Here is a 21,268-nt window from a genome sequence, read left to right as displayed (position 1 = left end):
TTGGTTGCTTGGCCAGTCCGGAGAAGGGGGGCTGACAGACGGCTCGGCGTCACTTGCGCTTCTCGACGGATCACCCCCAGGTTCGTGGCCGGGGTCCACGCACGCCGGTTCGGATTACTCACGGGCTCACGTAACGTGCGACGTATGCCAGGACACTATCGACGAGCCACTCGCCCCTAATCTCTGCCACTCAAATGAAGCCCCAGCCCGACTCCTGAAGACAAACGGCAATTACCTCTTGAGCGAGCAGCTCCTGGGCTTGCTGGCCATCTCGGTCGTTGCTCAACTAACATGGAGCAATGCATGCCTTGCTCGAAGAAGCCAGCGTTTCGGACCTGGCGTTCTTCAATGCTTTCGCCCAGGCCTTTGAGGCCACCTCAAGTCCTACTGCCACTGATGCGGAACGGGGATCGATGCAGCTGGCATGACCAAGAGCGGGCGCAAGGCGTCCACTTTTGCACAGGCAGGCTGGCGCATTCTGAGGCATCAAGAGCGCCACTCAAGAATATAGCGGTGCAGACCGCCCTTCAGTTGTCTTGGTTATTAATGGTGCTCCGGGCCCCGCCAAGCGCGTGCCTCGACTGCGATGACCGACGTCGACACCAAGATCAAAGCCGCCCAGCCGTGGCACTCATAAACTATTTGCGCCTCCGCCCGAGCACGGCGCGATGGCACTGAATGCCAAGCCCATAACGTTTGAGCCAATCGCTTGGTCGGTCAGCCTCGGCTGCTCAGCGTCGTGTCACCCGAAACCTCGTTGTGCAACCGCCTCCGCAAAGCCAAGGACACCGATACGACGCGCGCGGCCAGGCGACGACGTCACCGACGACCTGCACCCGCTGTTGGTCGGTAGGCAGCGTGCGGAGCACAAAACGAGGTTGACAGGGCCTCTCTCGTATCGTGGGCACGCAGTGGTGCGGTTCTTCCATGTCGTAGCAACACCATGCTCGTCGCCACATCACCACGTGCGAAGCACTGATGCCTGCAGTCTCGCCGCCTGTCCGTCCGAAAAAACATACGTATATCAGTTCGTCGTGCGCACTGACGCAAGCCAAGATCAGCCGACGACCCAGCCGCAGAAATTCCTTTTGCCTTCCTTCACCTGCCGAAGGGCACGTGCTCGGGAATCGACGTGCCTCGATGCGTCCAAAGTACTGTACTACACTTTTGATATTCTCACTCATTGCCCTCGCTCGGGCCCGCCAACATGCATGTCACACGGGTCTGCAGGCCGCAACGCACCGCCCTTGGCCTTTGTCAGGTCGTGCCTGGGAATTCTCTGCCTTGCCCTGGCCCGGGCCCTTGCCTTGGCGCCGCCACGCCTAGCCGTGACCGTCCCAGCTGCGTACCCTTTTCCTCCTTGGTGCGTTGTAACCCTCCAAGTGAGTATCGCATGCCTGCAGCCTCTCGAGAAGTCCGTTGCATACAGCGCATGTGTAAAATGAGGGAGCAGCATGCACATTGGCGACACGTGGGTGATGTATTCGGTAGAACCGGACATGGTCGGTCGGTCTGTTGGGACAGGACGGGCCATGACCTTGATGGATGAGACGCAGCGCACGGGGACGCTGCGCTTCCCCCCCGGCTGCTGCCTTTCACGGTCGCTTTCCAGGTAACACGTAAACAAACGGAAGGCCGGACGCCCCGTGCCCGTGGCGGTCAACGCGGCTCCGCCGGGTGCGGACTATTTGGCGCGTCGAGTGTCTTCGGTAACAGCCGGCCGTAGGAGTGCCCATTTTCAGACGGGCAGCTCAGACGGGCAACGCGGCACAGCAGCGGTTCGCTCGGTCGAAAGGGCGCGATGCCTGGTGTCGTCGATACACGTTTCTCCGCATAACAGCTATCGATACAGTACGTACATGATGGGGAAACGAGAACAAATGTCCAACTTAAATGGAATCAGCAAGGGGGCAAAAAAAGGAACCCTTCCAAATACGCCAGTGTGCTAGCTTAATGAGCCCTCGCAGGAAGTCTGCTGTATCCAGCGCTAGCTAGCGGTGGGACTTGACCACACGGCTGCCTCGTCGTCTTCGTCGCGGCGGCGGAGCATGTGCTGGCCATTCTTTTGTGTATAGTATGCCATATGCCATGACTGCGAAACCCGTCACACGTCAAGTGTCCGGGCCCCCCTTTTGCTTCCCCGGCCAGAAAAGGGGGGGGAGTGGGGAGGGCGGGGAGATGCATGAGAGAATGGGAGGTGGGAGGTCGGTGTATGAGATGTATGCCGTCTAAAAGCGTGGCAAGAGACATTACATCCTTTACAGCTCGAGCGTCACCTCCTGGCCCTTGACGCGGCCAATGACCTGCTCAGGGGCGTACTTGGGGATGACCTCGTCGTCGTGCAGCATCTCAAACTCCTCGGTGGCGTCGCGGCCCATGAAGTTCATGATGGCGTTGGGGCCGCCAGGGTGCTCGTCCAGCCAGTTGCTGAGGTCCATGACGACGCCCTTGACCACGACCCACAGGTCGCCCTTCTTGTTGTGCTTGGCAACCTCGTCCATGGTGTACTCCTTGGCGGGCACCTCGAAGGCCTTGGGGCCGGCGGCCTTGACGGCACCGCCGTCGCTGGGGCCAGCGGACGTCGACGCCGGCGCCGGCTGCCGCGGGACCAGCTGGCCGCCGTTGCCGGAGCCGGACGCGCCGGAACCGGCGGCGCCATTCCACTCGACGGTGACGCGGTTCGGGGCGGAGGGGTCCAGGTGCAGGGAGATCTGGCCGAGGCGGGCGGCGGCGGAGCCGGAGCCGGAGCCGGCGCCGGCGAGGGCCTTTTGGAAGAGGTAGTTGCTGGCGGTGTCACCAGCGACGCGGCCGTAGACGACGCAGCCCAGCAGGGAGGAGCCACCGAGACGGTTGGCGCCGTGGACGCCACCGGCCAGCTCACCGCAGGCGAAGAGGCCCTCGAAGGGCTTCTTGTCCTGGTTGAGGACCTGGGCCTGGTCGTTGATCTCGATGCCGCCCATGGTGAAGTGCAGGACGGGCTCCATGACGGCAACGTGGAAGTCGTCGTTGATGTCGATGGGCAAGTTGTGGAAGAAGCGCTTGCCCCAGGGGTCCTTTTGCTTGCCGTCGGCGATGGCGTTGTACGTCTTGAAGGTGCCCTGGAGGTGGTCGGGGGCGCAGCCAATCTCCTTGGCGAGCTCCTTGCCCGTCATCTTCTTCATCAGGCCACGGCCCGAGTAGTGGCGGGTGTGGAAGTCGAGGACCTTGGAGGCCTTGGAGTTGAGGACGAGGCGGATGGGGAACTTGCCCTTGTCCTTCTCCTTCCACATCATGCCCGAGACGTAGTCGCGGTGGCCGAGCTCGTCGCAGAAGCGGTCGCCGTCGGCGTTGAGCAGGATGCCGCCCTCGCCGCGGAGAGCCTCGGCGGCAAGGAACTTCCACTTGTTGCCGGGGTCCTTGGGGTCGACGAGACCCGTGGGGTGGACCTGGACCTTGTCCATGTCGATGCCGTTGCCGCCGATGGCCATGACCATCTTCTGGCCGTCACCGGTGGCGTGGACGCCGTTGGTGGTGGCGAGGCCGAAGGTGTCGGGGCGGTGCTTCTTGAGCAGCGACGTCTCGCCAAAGTCGGCGGCGTAGCCACCGGTGGCGAGGACGACGGGGCCGTCGATGGTGGCCTCCTGGCCGTTGTGCTCGTAAGTGACGCCCGTGACCAGGTTGCCCTCCTTGTTCAGGCTGGTGACGCGGGCCTTCTTGATGATCTCGACGCGGTGGGGCTCGGCTTCGGCCAGCTCCTCGAGACGCTGCATCAGGGCATAGGTGATGGCCATGCCGGGGAACTTGGCGTCGTGGCCGCGGTGGGTTCGGGGCTGCGAGTGGCCGCCCAGGCGGGAGACGAGGGTGAGGTCGAGGTTGAAGACGTCCTGCAGCCACTCGACGGCGGCGGCCGACTTGTAGGTGAGCACCTTGATGAGGTCCGGGCGGGCCTTGTCGCGGGCCGACTTCAAGGTGTCATCGTAGAACTGCTTGACGCTGTCCTGGATGCCGTGCTCGACCTGCGTTCGTGTCAGGGCACCGTTGATGCCGGACGTGGCCTTGGTCGAGTTGCCACCGAAGAAGCCTGTGAAGCCGTCATCAGCCGCTGTATTGATTCATGCGATTTTATCGTATTCGGGCCACTGGGAGTGCACTCACCCTGCTTGTCGAGGACGACGACGTTGCCGCCGGCCAGGTAGATGGTGTGAGCGGCGCTCAGGCCAGACACTGTTTCGGCACGAATTAGCTTGTGATTCTCTCCCCCGCGTGTGGAGGCGCCCCCCCCCCCTCGCCACTACGCTGCAAGCGTTGCCCGCCGCCTCACCAGCGCCCATGTCCGCCGCCATCGCAAGGGATGCGACCGACGGGCGGGCGGGCGAAGCGACGCAAGACGCTCGTAGTAGCAGACCGAGGAAAGGCAGGAGCGCGAGGAGCAAACTTACGGCCGCCGCCGACGACAATCACTCTGGGAGCCATTGCGATGACGCTGTGTGAGAGGAGGAGGGAGAAGAGGAGGGCGAGGCTCGAGATGTGACTGCAACTCTATGGTATCGCTCACGCCGGATGACGATGCACGGAGAGAGGCAAATGGGGAGAAAGAAAGCGACGGGTATATTATAGGGGGGAAGGGAAGCAAAGATGACGAGAAGGGAGAAGAGGAGCCGAGAAAGTGAGAAGCCGGAGTTTTAAGAATAGGCTGGAGGAATGCTCGCGCCGAGGACGGGGAGCAGCCACGGGGAGCCCACCGAGGGCCAGACAGCCGAGGTCGAATGCGTTGCCGGGCCCCTCTGAAGGTTCCATCCGTTCGACTCGCTGGGCGCGGTGGAGGGAGAGTGCCGCTTTGGCGCGCCCGCCATAGGCTGGGGGCGACCCAGGCTGGGGCCCTGCACGGCGACGCTTGCCCACCTCATTGATCCATCCATCCCCCGGGGGGTGGCCCCACTGCCCGCTACGAAGTACGGAGAACAGGCCTGACCGGGCGCGCGGGCGTCTCTCAGGCGCTCAAGGTCCCGCGGCGCAGTCGCCACTGTAGTGGTGATGTCAGCCACCCACGCTGGAGGAACCGATTGCCGACCGCCGGCGGGTGCTGATGGAGAGAACGATGATGTGCTCGATCAGGGCGTGCGCGAGAATCGGGCCAGGGGAATTGCCACGACGACTCAAATCAGCCAGTCGACGGCAGAACGGCGCGCCGCATGACTCCCAGCAGCAAGCCCGATCTGTTGCCGCTGCTACTGCTGCTGCGCTGCGTCCGCCGTCGTCCCGTCGGCAATTCCGAGCCTCGCCGCTGGCTATTGAGCGGCACCAGGCCCCCAGCACGAGGGGCGTTGTGGGGACCCGCTGCCCTGCCGCGACGCACGCACAGCGCTGCATTGCTGATGAGGCGCTGTGCGAGCACCTCCTAGGATTCTCTGCGTAGTAGCCGGCCACGGGCGCCCCAGTTTGGCCGGCTGTCCTGCGCCGTCGACGTCGGAGCGAGGGACCACGATCAATGAAAGACGCCCTCGCGGGGGCTCGTGAAATCTTTAGGGCTCCCTCCCCTGTGCGCTTTCCCGCCCCTTCCATTGCGATTCCCTCGTGGCTGACCCCCGTGGTTGACCCCATGGGGGATACACGGCACGCCCGCGACGATGGCCTCGCTGCCGGTCGCCGTGACATGTACCGAGGCTGCGATTGGAGTGCCATTGCATAACGTAGATGCCAGTCGTGCGCGCGCGCGCCCGTACCCGTCGTCCCCTTGTCGGGGGTCCCTTCTTTCCTGGTCGCTGACGAGGAGCATATAGCCGCATCGCATGACGGCTTCTTTTGCTGCCGGCACGCGGAGCAGTCTAGCCAGAGGGTTGCCTGTTGCAAACCGCTTCCCACATGCTTGGGAAGTTGGGGGGGGGGGGGGGCGGTTGCATGCGTGGTGCGCCAACAATGCCTGACATGTGAATCCAACTGGCCAGCTAGCCCGCCCTGAGGTACGAAGTAGGTAATGCCCTGTAACTTGGTACCTTGGGAACCTTGCGTTGCAGTGCGGCGTACCCCAAATTCGTACCCCACACTCATCATCTGACCCCAAACGCCCGCGCCGGCGGCCCCAATCGCCGCCCGTTTTTGTGAGCGTCTTTGGCCCCGCGCTCATTGGCTGTGTGCCCTTTTCGCCCTCGTGCGCGGCGAGTGCGCTCTTTCACATGTGACGCCCAGCACCGCCGCCGCCCGCGTGACGGCGCCGCGGCGGAGTGCCTGGACGCATCGAGCAGTCATTCATCAGAGCTCCGTACCTCAGCCGCCTAGCCAAAACGGAGTGCTGGTTACGGGAACTTCGTAGCGCGCATCAAAAACCTTTGGGGTTTGTAGTAGCAGTAGTAAAATCCGGGGGCGAACCCGCACCACCTCCTCGCGCATGTGTTATTCGTTGGCCTCTGCCCCCCCCCGTCGTGCAGAACGCAAGCAGACCTGCCTACCTGCCTTGGGGGAATTGTGCTTCCTTCCTTCTCGCGCCGATTTTCGGCCCCAACGGACGTGCATGGCCCGTTGCACGTCGTTCTCAATAACCGACAACGTTTACGCAGCACGGTTTTTCGCCGTTGGCGGCGTCTGCGACGAGAGTCGGCGTTTGATACCCGACGGTTCGATTCCTGATTTCCACCAACCACCGTCGGTATCATCGGCGGCGACTTTTCTTTCGTCCCAGAAAACGTGCGCCATTTCGACCCCCGCGGGGGAAACGTCTGCCAAGGTGCTTTCGTACTTCGTACAGTAAGCCACGTCGCGTGACTAGTCACGTTACTCGCCCACACGGGAAGCCTTCGGCGGGAGCTGCCCAACACGGACGCTCGCTCGCTCGCCCGCTCCCTCCCTTCCTTCCATCCCTGGTCGAGGGGCACCCCGTGAGACAAGAGCCCCCCGGCTGTCGGTGACGTCGCCCCGTCTCGAAACACTGTGTTGCATCACCAATACTCCCGTAGGGCCACCTCTCGAAAGCTGCAGAGCCCTGCTGCATTCGCATCCCGTCGTTGCACCGCTTGCTGCCCATCGCCGTGCATTCATTTCCTTGCCCCCGCCCCGCAAACAATCCAACGCACCTACCGCCCGCCCGCTCACTCACCGGGGGCCATGAGATTCCCGCGCCTCGTCCCCGTGCTCGTCGCCTCCGCCGCCCTCCCCACCTTCTCCGCGTTGGCCGAGCACCCGGCCGCCGACCGGGCTCAGATCCCCATGATGCCGCCGTCACCGCCGCCGCCGACGTCCGGCGCCGACGACAGCAAAGGCTCCGGGAGCGGCGCGTCCCCATCCTCGTCTTCCGCGGTGCCCCTCGCCGACATCCTCGGCACCAACCGTGCCCTCACCTCCTTCTCCTCGTTTGCCCGCATGCACGCCTCCACATCGTCCCTCCTCGCCGACCGCTCCGCCAACACCACCGTCCTCGCGCCCCTCAACTCCGCCATCGAGGCCCTCCCTCGCAAGCCTTGGGAGGACCCCCGCGAGTACGACGCCCTGGGCGAGCAGGCCTACGACGGCTCTGGCGGCGAGTCCCGCGCCGACGCCAACCTCCGCCGCTTCGTCGAGGCGCATCTCGTCCGCGCGAGCCCCTGGCGTGAGGGCGAAAAGGCCCCTACCGTCGCCGGCCGCCAGATCTGGTGGGCCGACCAGAAGAGCGGCAAGAGGGTCATCCTGCCGGATGGGATCGAAGTCGAGAGGGTGGCTAGCACCGTTGCCAACGGCGAAGTGGTAAGTCTTTTCGACTCCAAGTACGAGGCGCCTGCGACTGGCTAACCTGCCCCAGTGGACTCTCAAGGGCGTTCTCAACTACACGTAATCTACCCCGGGCTTGTGTCTTGGTTTTTGGTGTACAATGCGAGGTGATTTGGCTTTCATGTAAACACCTGCGTTTGGCTTTCCTAGGTTTCTGTCACGCGCCACAATGCGGCTCGCGGCGTCGAGCACCACACGACATGTTTGAATCATTGGAGCAATTTCATTCGCAATCTCGAATCGGGTCGCGGCTTGGCAGGTTCAGTGCGTATCACCTTGACATGCAGCAAGCTGCCTATTTTATGCGAGCGCAAACATATGAGAGCGCAAACACCGTTCAAGCTTTTCCCTTCCACCATTACCTGTGAACATGTAGCCCGCCAAAAATGACACACCCAACGCCTCATTGTGCAACCTAGCCTCGTCGTCAAGTCCAGCCTCGATCCACTCATCATCCATGCGGCCCGGATGCGAACCAGAAAAGACCCTTTCCATCGTCAAATCAAGCATAGTGAAACAGACCAGTCCGCCCCCAAGAGTTCCATGAAATCAGCACGGATACGTCGGGCTGCCGCACCGACGCCGCCCGCTACAGAGGACGACAGAATTTTGCGAGCCGGGTATATGAGAACCGCCGCTTGTGAAGGAAGTGGCAAAGGCGTTGTTCGCCAGCCAAACAATGAAATGAAGCCGTCAACGAGACCATCGCCAAGATTAAAAGGGTATCGGCGCGATGCATCAGACTCGTATCAAAACATGTAGAAGTGACAGTGAGGTCAGTACTCGACCTTGACCCTCTTGGGTTCATTCGGCACCACGCCGTGGTGGCTCTCGCCATGGGGGCCGGCGCCGTAGTCGGGTGACTTGCGCTTTCCCGTACCAGGGAGTCCGCTCGTCGCCGTGGTGCTCGTCGCCGCCGCCGCCGAGGTCAAGGCCGCGTGGCCGTTGCTGGAGGCACCGTGGTCGTCCCTCAGAAAGCTCGGGCCAGAGCCCACCACCGGCGTTGCGAAGTTTAGGGGGCTGGGCAGGGTGTTGCTGTCGCTGCCGCGGAAGTTCCAGTCCGGATAGAAGCTGCTGGGGCTCGGGAGCAGCTCGTTGTTGAGGAAGCGTGACGGCAGCGCCGAGACGGGCGTTTCACCATTGACGCTCTGCTGCGGCGGCGGGCGCGCAAACGGATTCGGTGGCCCGGTCGCGCCCGCCGACAACAGGGCGGAAGCCGACGGTGACGGCGGAGGCAAGACGACAGAAGAGTGAGAGTTCTGACGCTGCGGCGCCTGCGTCGGGGTGATGGCCGGGTTGTGCGGCGAGTTGGACTCTGCCGTGGCGCTGCCGGGGTCGGACGCGCCATCCGGAATCTGCACGGTGAGCCTTGGGCCCCTAGGTCTCGTGCCGCCCACCGCGCCGCTGACTTTGAGGCTGTTCGCCCTGGAGGGAGGCGTAAATGCGTCCTCGGCACTGGACGACACAGACGCGTTCCGTGTCCTGTCCAAGCTGCTCTGTGTGCCTTCGCGCTTCGGAGGAGGCGACGACGTAGGCCCACTTCGCAGTCCAGCCGCCTCCACCGACTGCGATCTGTTTAGTCCAGACCCGGCCTCGGACTTGATAGAATGTTCCGTCTTTACAGCCTGTGGCTCTGATGCGAACGATGCCAGGTGCTGAGACAGGATCGAGCGATTCTCCTCGATGGGCGTGAATATGCTATGGGACTTGCGCTGCGGCATCTTCTTGATAGTCGTGTCCGCCGTCGTCCGCACCTGTAGCCGGTCAGAACGCTCCGTGTTGGGCTCAACAGGCGGCGGCGGCGGCGGCTGAGGGTCCTGGGGTCGGCGATCCTGGGTGGGCTGTGGCGGAGGGGAGATGTGAGGCATCGGAGGATGGGGCAGGTGCTGTGGATGCTGTGGATGCTGTGGGTGTTGTGGGTGTTGTGAGTGCTGCGAGTGCTGTGGATGCGACGGCTCCGGGCGGGCCACGGGCACCGGCTGGGGCGGCTGCGCTGCGTAGCCCGGTGGCATCGACCTTCGGTCGTCGACGTAGGCCTGCTGCTGGTGCTGTTGAGGCGGGTAGGGGTACTGATTGCCGGGTTGCGGCATCATGCCCTGCTGATTCCCTCCGGCGTAAATGGGCGGGGCGGGCATGTAGGTGATGCCGGGGTGCGGCCCATGCGACTGCGGGCCGACGTGCGGTGGTTGAGGAACCATGCTGGGCGTCATCCGCCGTCCGTCATTGCGCGAGCTGGGGCGAGACCCCATCTGCGGCTGCGGTGTCGGGCCGCGAGGGTGGTGCGGGTGGTGGCCCTGGAAGGGAACGCCGTTGGGGATGGGCGGTGACGCGGACGGCGTGTGGTGACGGAGAATTTGGGAGAAGGGAGGCTGTTGGCCATGGAACTGGGGAGGCATCATCTGGGGGTCGACAGCTGCCTCGGGGCCGCGCGGGGGCGTCACGTCGCCCTCCTCGTCTTCTTCCTCGTCATTGCCGCCGTTGAAGTCGGAAGGGCCCTTGTGCTCGTTGACGCCGCCATGCTGGGTCGGTCGGTTAGCCCACTTGGAGATGAGATATGGCGAGGGAGGACACAAACCACTGTATATCTCCGAATGAGTTCGTTCATGTCTGAGGAGGAGTATTCGTAGAGCTTCTTGTTGTTGCCGAAAATGAAGACGGCGACGTCGACCGAACACAGGACGGACAGCTCGTGTGCCTTTTTGAACAAGCCGCCTTTGCGCTTGAGGAAGGTCCTGCCCAATGTCAGCGGAGTCCACGATGCGGTCCAAAGGCAGAAGGAGGGGGGGTCCATCATACACCGAGCGGTTCCGGTCATCCTTGATAGCCTTGATCTCAATCTTTCTACGCCCCATGGTTGCGGTCGCGCGAGGAGCGTCGGGATGAGAGGTGCAAGCGGCGAGGCACGACTGCTACTCGATATCGGACGTCCGGGGCGGGCGATCGGCGAGGCTAGGCCGCGAGACCAAAGGCGTGAGGACGCGGCTGCACAGAGTCGGCGCCGTGGGCGTGACTGAGGCGTCGTGAGGAGAAGCCGACGTTGGGCGATATTTCCTCAACTGCAGCAACGACGGCGGCTCTTGAGTCAGCGCAGAGGAGCAGAGCAACAGTCGAGAGGCTGCGACTGGCAATCGACAAGCGGCAGCTGGGAGTTCACGCGTAGGCGTTGGTATAAGAATTGGGGTGGTGCAGTCGAATGGGTCGCGATCCCGACACACCAACGAGGCTCGCGGGCGTCGTGCTGTGCATGCGCCGACAAGGACGGGCCAGTAGACGGCCGTTCGGTTCCTGGCGCGCCAGAGCAGACGCAAGCTGGTAAGGGACGAGGAAACCGTGCGACGCCTGTGCCGGCGCAGATGTTTCGTGCAGATGGGGCGGGATCTGGCGTTGGAAGCTTCTAATAATAGGACTAGAGATCGTGTTCAGTCGGGACGGATGGGGGATGCGATGGGATGGGATGGGATGGGGGATGGGGAGGGGGAAAAAAGTACGGGAGAGGGCAGCGCGGCGGGTAGGGCCTACAGTAAGCCAAAAGGCAGGGCAAGGCAGACGACGCGAGAGGGCAGGTGGAGGAGGATGGAACGCAGCACACGGCGAAGGAAGGGTAGGCGGGCAGCGCAAGATTGGTTGGTCGCGTTGGTTGGTCGCAGGCGGCCTGTCTGGGGCTTTTGGGGGGAGGGAGGAGGGGGGGGGGGGCCGCTAACGGTACTGGAGACGCCTCCATCTCGGCGACTGCCCAGCAGCACAGCACCGCAGCGCAATGCAGCGACGACCAGAGCGGAGCCCTGCACACCTCACCTCACCTACACATGACAGGGCAGGACAAGCGAGTCCGGGGACCGACCAGCAACGAGGGCCACCACAGCACCGGAGGGAGGATGGACCGGGGGGAGGCAGCCTAGCTCGTGGATGGGCGGCAGGGATCCCTGCGCCCTTGGCCGTGTTTTTCGAGGCGAGCCTTGGCCCGTCTGCGTTTTGCGGTGCTGCGGTCCGTGTGCGAGCGAGGAGGAGGGTTCATGGTTGCGTGGAGCTGACGGGAGGCGCTGCAGCGGAAACGGGCAGGGAGGATTTGGCGGCACCTCACCTCTGGGCCCGCCTCTGGCCGAGGCCCCCTGCACTCGACTTTCATGGGTTCCAGGTTCACCTCGCCGCGTGCTGCCTGGGCGAGGGCGCCTCAGGTAGGTTAGTAAGTACGAAGGTGGCCCTGCCATATCCACGGTACTTTGTACTAACCTACGGCACGAATCGAAGAGCACCCCCGACAACTTGAATGGGCCCAGCAGATTGTCTAACGGGGGCTACAGCCGCCCAGGGGTGGCCCAGCGAGACTGCGCTGGTAGCCTCCGCTAGGCGGCGGCGCATTGTTCCATCACAACACAGCATGCACCGCACCTGTAGGTACCTAGGTATCCATCCATCGGGTGTGTCGACATGGGCCAGACGGGACTCGACCCGACCGACTCAACTCAACTGGGGTGCGGCGCGAGACAGCAGTCACGCACGCACAGATGCCGCCCGGTATTGTACTTGACCTTGGACAACCAGTCGCGAGCAACAGAAGGGCGTCGCGGAGCAGATGGCCCCGTCGCCGGCCTGGGGCACGCGGTGGCTTGCGTCTGGCCCGAGTGCCCAACGTCCCTCCATGCCTCCTCGCAAGCCGTCTCGGTGGCGTCCCTGATGATACGCCGCGGGCGCTGACAATGCCAATTGTCAGGCCCGCCCCCTCCGCTGTGTCTCGCCCAGACAATTGCTGTTTCTCGCGCCCTGGGCACTAGACTCGGACGCCCTGCTCGCGGTGCGAGATGGATGCCATCATACTAAAGTACTAACTTACTACTACTAACGTTACTGATCCATCCAGTCAGCACGCGAGACTTTTTCCCCCGGTGCTTCGTTCCATGGTTCTCCTCGCCGGCGTGGCTTTATCGAGGGCCGCCCGCGAGATTTGGTCAATGCAACAACAGCCTGCTGTCCATGCCACCACCGCCGCGACCGCCTTCCTGTGCGGACACTCGAGCGTCGAACACCAGGACCATTCGAGCGATTCGGCAGGCCAAGTAAGTTAGTTGAAGCGCAGGTACCGCAGCTACCCAAACGGTGCAAGTCAAAGGCCTCGTTGCCCACCTCGATCCCCACCACGAGTGGACGCCAGTTGAGCCACCAGCCCCCAACATTCACGGGGCCCATGGCAAACCGTCCGGGCCCATTGAATTCATCGTTGGTCATTCCACTGCTGGTTTCTGTGATTCATCGGTCAGTCCATCGCAATCGCCGGTCCATCGTCGCGTGCGCTGGTGCACTCAGCAGCATCTGCCACCCACTCGAGTGGGTGCGCGCGCGGCCGGCCGCAGCACACAACAGTCCGAGCTCCGGTGAGGCTGTGTCGACATGGTCGAGCGATAGATTGATACTGCACGGCTGACTGATGCGAACTACTAACTTGCAATCACTGGCGTCACGTTTGCCAGGGATGCACGCGCGAGGGTGTGGATGCGACGTCGCGGCATTGGCTCCGCGCATCCCGCGTTAGGGCTTGATCGCCTCCCGACATGTCGCGCTCAGAGACATGGCAGCCAGGTATGATGCGCATTTCTCGTGGCCGGCCCTGGGGGGTCAAGAGTTTCCTCGCTCTCTGCTCAGCCCTACAAGAACGGAGACGCAAAACGCGTGAAGCCATCGCCCGTGCTATGCCCAACCTCACAGGCGGTCTGGAGTTGAACCCGACAACGCCCGGCAAGACGATGCTGCTGGCACGTCCAGCGGCGCTCTGGTGACCAGACGGCCCGCGCCGCCGACTCTCCCTCCACGTCTGGCATCGCCGCTCGACAGTCGTCACAGCACGTCCACGATGGCGCCGGCGCGCCCACCGAGACGCCCACCGAGACGCCCACCGAGACGCCCGCCGTCGAAGCCTATTTATTCCTGTTGCGCTGTGCATCGCATGCTTTCTAAACTCTCGGCCACGTGGGCTCTATTTTCAGCGACGGCAACGGCCAATCTGAGATCCACCGCAACCTCGGCGCGATTCGCGCGTTGTGCCTGCAGAGCAAGCGCCTGACGCTTGAGACGGACTGGCGGCGGTCCTGGGATGTGGACATGACCGTGGGGGCTGGGCCAGCAGGTACATGTAGGGAGCCTTCGGTTCGCCGCAGATTCGTCCTCAGGACGGTCGCGTGCGCACGCACGACAAATACGAAGTAGGCCGTCGAGTCCGTCGTCTCCCCGAGCCGTGGGGTCGGTGATCGGTGGCATCATCGCGCGGCATGCCGGTCCCTGTCCGCGACAGCGCAGCCAAGCGCGAGGCTGGCGCTGCTCGAAACCGCAAAACACCCTCTGGCGACGCCAAACACCAAAAGCACGCTGCAGGACGAGAGAGAGCTTCACAATCTCACGGGCCCAACGGACATGGACCCTTGCACCTCTCTCCCCCCCTTGCCCTGCCCTGCCCTGCCCTGAGTGGCTCCGGCCCGCCCCTCCTGGCACTTCTAAAAATATCCCCTCCCACGTCATCCAGGGTTGGAGACTCACTGCAGTTCCCCCCCCACCCCGCCACCTCTTCCTTGCATGATGGCGTCGCAGCGGCGCTGGCGGCTGGCAAATGGCCGACGACAAGAGGTCGAACGGTTGCGTGGATCACGGAAGGGTTCCTTCGAGGGCCCGCGAGCCCGCGAGCCCGCGAGCCGCATGCTCACTTGACGGGGCCGCGGCTGTTTACCGGCGCTCACCTCCGCCTTTCGTTTGAGGCAGAGAGGCTTTACGTCATCAATGAGCTCGGACCGGCGCGCCAGGTCTTGCATGGTGTCCTCTGATGAGCCTCTCACACATGTTCTGGGGTACGTGAGGCTGTGCAGCCTTCCTCCGCGATGGCGACGGGGATGTGACGGCCACTGTTTTCAACCGTTTCGCCAAGGCCTCACCTCAGAGGACCGGGCGGCTGTTTGGCGCGACAGGTTGCGAGTCGTCATGATCGGCGGACCGCGTGCACCTTTGTAATGCGTTCGGGGATATTTGACAGCACGAAACCAAGACCAACGGAACCTGCCGTGCGCCCTGTATCTTGTGGGTGTCTGGTATCTCCCTCTCCACCGGCGGTGGCCCCGACCCCATGGACGCGCCTCATCTTCGAACCTGTCGAAACTATGTAGAAGGATAACTAACTTTGCTTATCTTGGCGCGTGCACAAGCCACTTTACCTATCAGATGTACGTCGATCAATTCATCAGCCGGACGTGGACGCTGCCGGGCGGCTTCCGCAAATAAGTCCTATGCGAGGGCGGGCTCTTCGAGCGCAAGAAGATGCCGGCGTCGGGGGCCAAAAAGATACAAGCAGCCTGAGATCTGTGCGATGCTTTGATCAACCCGGTCCGAAATTACGCGGTATGTCCGTCATCCTCGCTCGACGGCCAGTGCAAAGGTCGATGCGGCGATTCTGTTACGAGAAGCGTGAGGGGGACCAGACCCGTCCGGCTCAAGACAGCCGCCGGTCTAGCGTCGCGGCCGCGTGGCGCCGCTGATTTTGCCGAGCAGCGACCGAAGGCAGCTCATGGTTTCTCATGCATAGACAAGCAGGGTCAGTCTTGAGGAGGAGCGGGTGTTCCCGCGTGTGTGCCAAACGAGGCCCTTCTAGAAGAGGCGCGCACGCTGGACCATGCGTTGCATTTTATAGTAGTCATTCTTACATAATTATCTGTAGAAACGAACGACAAGTCATGGGACGCGCAAGAGCCTCTTTGATTGTGCCTGATAATGGCCGGGCCACGAGCATGCAGGCTGAGACGCGATTGGACTCGAGGCTGCCCTGCGGCCTGGCGGGTTTTGAATCTCGTCTTTTTTATCTGTGCCTATGTAGAGAAGGTCGGATGTAGTCGTCGTTTTCGCCGGCGGCCGACTGACGTGCGCGATATTCGTCTCTTTGCCATTGTCGCGAGCCAGAACACGAGGCACCGACTTGGAAAGGCCTGGGCAGACAGCCTTCATCTGCAGGGGCTTCGATTTGCCCGGAGGTCTGGCCGCACCGTGATGGTCGCGGACCTTTGTGTCGGGCGTTGAGCGGCGGCGCATGTCGGTGATATGAGAGGGACACGTATTATGCTCTGACGACAACGGGCAGGTAAATTACGAAGTAGACGTTTCAATATCGTTTCGATTACTGTAGGCTCTGCGGATGAATCTCGCTGCTTGACATCGAGCCTAGGTGGCGTATCTGCACCCGGGACGCAGACTCTTTTCTGTGCTGCAACTGCTGGATCAAAGTTGCATCACGGACAGGGGATACGTTTACGTTCCTGCGCAAACAGACAGGGGGGACAAGCATGACAGCGTGAGGGAGGTGAACCCCAGTTGGCTCGGCGCACAGCTGATGCCAAGGCTTCGCAGCATACCCATCGCGACGAGCTGTAGGGCGCTCCCGAACGAGCTGTAGAGGCGGGCCTTGCTCGCAAAAAAAAAAAAAAACGGCTCGCAACGCGTCGTCGTGGGTACGACTCATGGAGGTGTCTTGGCCGAGAATGGACGGGGGCATCAGGTAGAAGCCGGGCGTGACGAAGCTGGTGTCTGCGAGGGGCACGGCCCAGCGGATGAGATCGATGCAGGCAGACTCGTCGTGGCTAGGGTGGTAGGCATACCTTTCACGCGCCATGTACACGCAAACAGTACGAGTCAGGCTGGGATGCGGACGGCGCTCACTGGGTTGGGGGCGGACGCGTAGGTGGCGTTCGAGCAGTACATGTACGCCCACGTCAGGCGTGTTGGCCTGGCCTGGAGGAAGAAGAGCCATGCGAGGTACACTTACGTCGCCGCTGAAGAAATGGCTTCAGCGAGAATCCAGGACCAAGCGATCTGAGGGCTTACGCGTGCCATGGATGCCCCCCCCAATGCTGGTTTGCGTTGTGGTTACCCCTGACAAAATACAACAGGCGTACCGAAAGCAAATTCAACCCACACAGGCAAAACGCCATAGATGAGCATGGTGTGAATGTTGTCCACATCAACAGCAAGAATGAATTCATGCGTGAGAGCCTGGAGTCTTCGACAATCTGTCGAGCGACGTTGGGAATCTGAACCGCGCTCTCGGCCCTGCATCCACCATCCCTGCACGACCGACGACGTAGTTGATGGATTCGAGCGTCTCAGAGAGGAATAGAAACACGAAAGCGTGATGGAGGCAGTATTGCCCGCGAGCAGCCAAGGTGTCGTCGTCTACGCGTGCTAGCGGTTTCCCGCCTTGGTGAGCTCAGCAGAACCTCGCTGAGAGGGCTGCATACGCGCCCAAATTACCAATTCCATGTTGGGGCTAGCATACGCACGACACGGGAAGGCCTCGAGACTCAAGATCTACTATCGGACCGCGAATACCTCCGACGGCATATACCGCGATAGCCGTCGGGTCCCAGATGTGACGCGGATTTCCAAAAGAATGGCACCACTCGCGGATGGGAGCATCTCTAGCGAGACTGCACGGACAACTAATGGGTCAACTTTGCCGAAATCGCAAGATATTTTAATCCCAAAACGTCCTGGCCTTTGTGGCCCCAGACATGCCCTTAATCAACATGATTCTTGGGGTGACGACGTCTGAAGCGGCGACATGAGGAAACCAAAGTCGAGGAGAATGACATTGACCAGCTGTGACAGAGACTTGTCGAGTGCCAATCGGTTTCCAGGACTTAAGTCCGCCATAAATCTAGGTCCTCGCACGTCCTCTCTTCCATGTGGGAGCTTCGTATATGTATGTTGTTAGGGAAGGTCCTTCAACGTGAAGTTCAATGTTGTCGGAGACCAGACGTCAACATGAAGTGGCTGATAACAGAGCCAACAGTTGAAACGGCTTCCACCAGACGACCAAGAATGCCATATAGATCAAGAGTATGTGCTGCCTTGGCTATTTTCGAAAGTGAGGCGTGGATCGTTTGGGTCGACATCGTTGTCAAGGGTTTCACGAGTTTACATAGTACGTTCCGGTGTCCCGCGCGGGGTGGGAGGTCGGAGTCCCGTGACGTGGCACGGTCAACTGGAGCCGCCCATTCGGAACTCCGGAGTCCAGACCCGCCACTTGCCTCCTCCATCGGAACTCCCTCGCCATGTCGCCAACGCGCACGCAGCGATCGACGCCATCGCGGAAAAAGTCATGCCTGCAATGTGCCAAGTCCAAGGTCCGGTGCGGCCTGCAGCGCCCGTCGTGCCAGCGCTGCGTCGCCTCGAAGCGCCGCTGCACCTATGCCAGCGCAGCGCCACCGTCGCCAGCGATCCAAGCAGCCGCGCCGGCGAGCATCGCTACCCCTGCGTCACTGTCCACGGCATTCACCGAGCCGACTGGTGCGACGGTGGCTCCCGGGAGAGGCTGGCCGCCGCCGACTCCGCCATCTCTTTCCCAGAATCAAGCCCGGGCCTGCGACGCCAAAACCCTCAACTTTGACGTCCTTGACCTCGTCCCCCTAGCTGGCGCCGACCAGATCCGCGACCGCTGGCTACGCCCGTTTCTAGCCCTTGCCGGCGAACATGAGGTGCCCAAGGCATTTCATCCTTACACGCTGCAGTACATAACCTGCGTGCTGCGTACGTATTCGAAGCAGATGGGCAGCGATGGCGTGCCTCCCTTCATTCATCCCATGCAGATGACCACTGGGCACGTCGCGTTGGCAAACTGCTATAGCCTGGCCCGGCTGTGGCATCACCACGCCGCAGGCAGCGAGACGATCGTCGCAGACACGATACAGCGAGAGATGGACCGGTTGGCACATGTAAGTGGTGCAGCACGCTCCACCAGCACCGCAGCTGACGGCCAAGGAACGCACCACCAGCGACGTTGAGCAACTGGCTGCATTCCAAGCCTACCTCACCTACTGCATCATGTCCTACTTCTTTCCCATCCCCGGGCGGCCGCTCGTCACCGACACAACCATGGTGACCCTCCAGGAGATGGCGTTTTGCGCGGCACAAGGCGGCCTCGTGTCGCACGCGGAACTGGCTGGATCGCGACCGACCTGGGAGTCCTGGATCGTCGCGTCGGCCAAGCGCAGGGCCATGTTCGCCTTTTACCTTTTCAGCAGCGTCTACAACGAGGACAACAACGTTCCCAACTTCCCTGCAGAGGAGCTGCGCGGCGTCTTCGCGCCGGACGCGAAGCTAGTATGGGAGGCGCGGGCCCGCGGCGTGTGGGAGCGCGAGTACGCCCGGCACCTGGCGCTGTGGCCAGACGGGCCGCTTAAGATCTCGGAGCTGTGGCGGTCGCCAGAGACGGGGTCGGAGCGGCAGAGGGAGAGGATCGATCGTTGGGTTCAAGCGGCGGACGAGTTCGGCATGATGCTCTTTGCTGTCTGCGTTCACTTGCATGGGTACTGAGCCCATGGTCGGCGACCCCGAGCCGGTGGGTCGTTGGCGGTCCCGGAACTCCGAGCGGAGTCGCGTTTTCGGCGAGTCGTGACGTCTACTTACTTATAAAGGAACCGCACCTCAAGCCCGCCTCGATCCACTGCATCGAGGGTCTGCATCACAAACAAAAATCATGGCTACAAAATCAGCAGTCTACACGACCGACCACTCTTCGTCGGTTCTACGCACGCATGGTTGGCGGACGGCGGCCAACTCGGCAGGCTACCTGATCCCGCACCTGCACCCCGACATGACGATCCTGGACGTCGGATGCGGCCCGGGCTCTATAACAGTCGACCTCGCCCGTCTGGTTCCCCAGGGTCATGTCACCGGAGTCGAGTACGTACCTGACCCGCTCGACGGCGCCCGGGCTCTGGCCGCTTCGCGAGGCGTCTTCAACGTGACCTTTTCCGTCGCCGACGTGCACTCGCTCCCGTTTGACGACGATTCGTTCGACGTGGTCCACGCACACCAAGTGCTGCAGCACATTGCCGACCCCGTCCAGGCATTGCGCGAGATGCGCCGCGTGGCCAAGCCCGGCGGTCTCGTCGCCTGCCGAGAATCCGCCTCGATGTCCTGGCACCCCCCGTCGCGCAAGCTCGAGGCCTGGTACAGGGTGACGACGGAGATGGCTGCGGCCAAGGGCGGCAACCCGCACCCGGGCGGCCGCATCCACGTCTGGGCGGAGCAGGCCGGGTTTCCGCGCGACCGCGTCACCAGGGGCGCCGGGTCGTGGTGCTTTAGCAACGACGAGGACCGCGAGTACTGGGGTGGCTCGATGGGGCAGCGCGCGCAGGCCTCTGGCTTTGCGATGATGGCGGTGGAGGAGGGCTTCTCGACCGCGGAGGAGTTGGAGGAAGTGAAGCGGGGCTGGGACGAGTTCAAGGAGAATGGCGACGCGTGGTTTGGGCTGCTGCACGGCGAGATTCTGTGTCGCAAGTAGCACGATCCTTACTGGACAAGGTCTCTGTGCGTCAAACCAAGGCCATGGTCCATATTGAATAGCGCGAATAGATGTCTAGACCGCTAGGCCAAGCAAGCTGTGCAGTCAGTGCCATGTACGAAGCAGTAAGACCTAACGGATGGTGGCTAGGCAAAAGGCTGTCCTGTGCGGTTTCTTAGCAGTTTTGGCCCATTGCTGGGTGAAAGTCAATGGCATGGAGGCGATCTTGATCATTTTGCGCATCGATCTCCCTTGGACGTAATAAGCGCGGGCGGTCGGAGCCGACGGCATCTCCTGCCGGCGTTATCATGTGGTGGAACATGGAACAGCTCATGAACGAGTGAGGAGACCTTTTGACGAGCTAGCGAGGGCTCCGCGGCATGAGCAAGCATCGATCAATGACGAGCTTCGACGACCTCCAGGTTCATTCCGAGCCAAGCTTGGACAGTTGGTCGCAGATCTGGCTGGGCTGGCTACGCGCGGCAGCTGAAGGCGAGGGACCGCGAGCGGCGGCATTCGGTGGCGTGGCGAACAACCTCAGAAGGCCCGCGACGGCGCATCGCATCGCCGCGGGAGGCGACGAGCCGATGTGCTTTGCTCCATGCGAGTTGATACGAGTCGCGGTCAGCAAAGGCCCGTTGCCACAAATGGCAGCCTGGCAAAAGCTGGGGCCACGTCCACGTCCGCCACGTCGGACTCTCTTGTGAGTGGTGAACCGAACAACGGGGACCGTTGAGGTGACAGGGTCAAAGTCTATCTGTGTGGCCCCCTCCTTGTCCATGGGAGCAGCCGATCATGCTCGGATCGGGCGTGAGCCAGCGTGGCGACGTCGAGCTTATACGTTATGACCGTGGCCGTTTGTGCAGCAGCAAGGGCGGAGCGACTTGTCGTCAGAGGAGGGGAGGGGACCGGGAAAGGGGGGCAATCAATTGTATTCCACCTGTGCACTTTGTGTGTGTGTGCGGGCCAGCAGGCGTTCAAGTGCCGTTTGTTAGCCCCGGCACATCACATCACATTGATTCGCGGCGCCCGATCAAATCGGACTTCGGGATCGGCAGGGGGTCCCCGCGCCCCACCCGGGCTTCCGCAATCCGGGGCCGCGTCTGGGCCTGCTGGTCCGCAAAGGGGCCATGCGCCTGCACGACCGGGCTTCCAACAAGCCCATTATGTTAAACAAAAGACTATGTCGACAAAAGACGTGACCTTGGCGCAGCTGACTTTTGTCTCTCGTTGAGTTGGTCG

The 21,268-nt window shown here is 62.2% G+C and overlaps 6 protein-coding genes across 7 annotated transcripts; 4 read left to right on the top strand and 2 right to left on the bottom strand.

Annotated features, from left to right (window-relative positions):
* Positions 1-1,809: 1,809 nt before the first annotated feature.
* On the bottom strand, positions 1,810-4,704 carry OSM2 (Osmotic growth protein). The gene is made up of 3 exons (XM_047990600.1): positions 4,419-4,704; positions 4,135-4,203; positions 1,810-4,060 (listed from the first exon to the last, which is right to left on the bottom strand). Exons 1-3 carry the CDS (start codon positions 4,450-4,452, stop codon positions 2,259-2,261), a joined length of 1,905 nt encoding a protein of 634 aa, XP_047846609.1. The 5' UTR covers positions 4,453-4,704; the 3' UTR covers positions 1,810-2,258.
* Positions 4,705-6,845: 2,141 nt separating this feature from the next.
* JDV02_008964 (uncharacterized protein) lies at positions 6,846-8,149 on the top strand. The gene is made up of 2 exons (XM_047990599.1): positions 6,846-7,692; positions 7,748-8,149. Exons 1-2 carry the CDS (start codon positions 7,078-7,080, stop codon positions 7,778-7,780), a joined length of 648 nt encoding a protein of 215 aa, XP_047846608.1. The 5' UTR covers positions 6,846-7,077; the 3' UTR covers positions 7,781-8,149.
* Positions 7,927-11,395, bottom strand: RLM1 (resistance to lethality of mkk1p386 overexpression). 2 transcript variants are annotated; one of them, XM_047990597.1, is made up of 3 exons: positions 10,513-11,395; positions 10,292-10,448; positions 7,927-10,235 (listed from the first exon to the last, which is right to left on the bottom strand). In XM_047990597.1, exons 1-3 carry the CDS (start codon positions 10,566-10,568, stop codon positions 8,493-8,495), a joined length of 1,956 nt encoding a protein of 651 aa, XP_047846606.1. In that variant the 5' UTR covers positions 10,569-11,395; the 3' UTR covers positions 7,927-8,492. The 2 variants fall into 2 exon arrangements, with proteins under 2 accessions (XP_047846606.1, XP_047846607.1); XM_047990598.1 differs by having other exon boundaries at positions 7,927-10,448.
* Positions 11,396-13,976: 2,581 nt separating this feature from the next.
* On the top strand, positions 13,977-14,522 carry JDV02_008962 (uncharacterized protein; the record flags this gene model as incomplete). Its single annotated transcript, XM_047990596.1, has 1 exon — positions 13,977-14,522. One exon carries the CDS (start codon positions 13,977-13,979, stop codon positions 14,520-14,522), a length of 546 nt encoding a protein of 181 aa, XP_047846605.1.
* A 3,270-nt stretch (positions 14,523-17,792) lies between these two features.
* On the top strand, positions 17,793-19,053 carry JDV02_008961 (uncharacterized protein; the record flags this gene model as incomplete). Its single annotated transcript, XM_047990595.1, has 2 exons — positions 17,793-18,452; positions 18,499-19,053. 2 exons carry the CDS (start codon positions 17,793-17,795, stop codon positions 19,051-19,053), a joined length of 1,215 nt encoding a protein of 404 aa, XP_047846604.1.
* Positions 19,054-19,216: 163 nt separating this feature from the next.
* On the top strand, positions 19,217-20,026 carry JDV02_008960 (uncharacterized protein; the record flags this gene model as incomplete). The annotated part of the gene is made up of 1 exon (XM_047990594.1): positions 19,217-20,026. The coding sequence occupies one exon, from the start codon at positions 19,217-19,219 to the stop codon at positions 20,024-20,026; it is 810 nt and encodes a 269-aa protein (XP_047846603.1).
* Between the last annotated feature and the right edge of the window lie 1,242 nt (positions 20,027-21,268).

Source organism: Purpureocillium takamizusanense, chromosome 9 (assembly GCF_022605165.1).
Source record: "Purpureocillium takamizusanense chromosome 9, complete sequence".
In the NCBI taxonomy this organism is placed as follows: Eukaryota; Fungi; Ascomycota; class Sordariomycetes; order Hypocreales; family Ophiocordycipitaceae; genus Purpureocillium; species Purpureocillium takamizusanense.
This window is presented reverse-complemented; position numbering and strand designations above follow the sequence as displayed.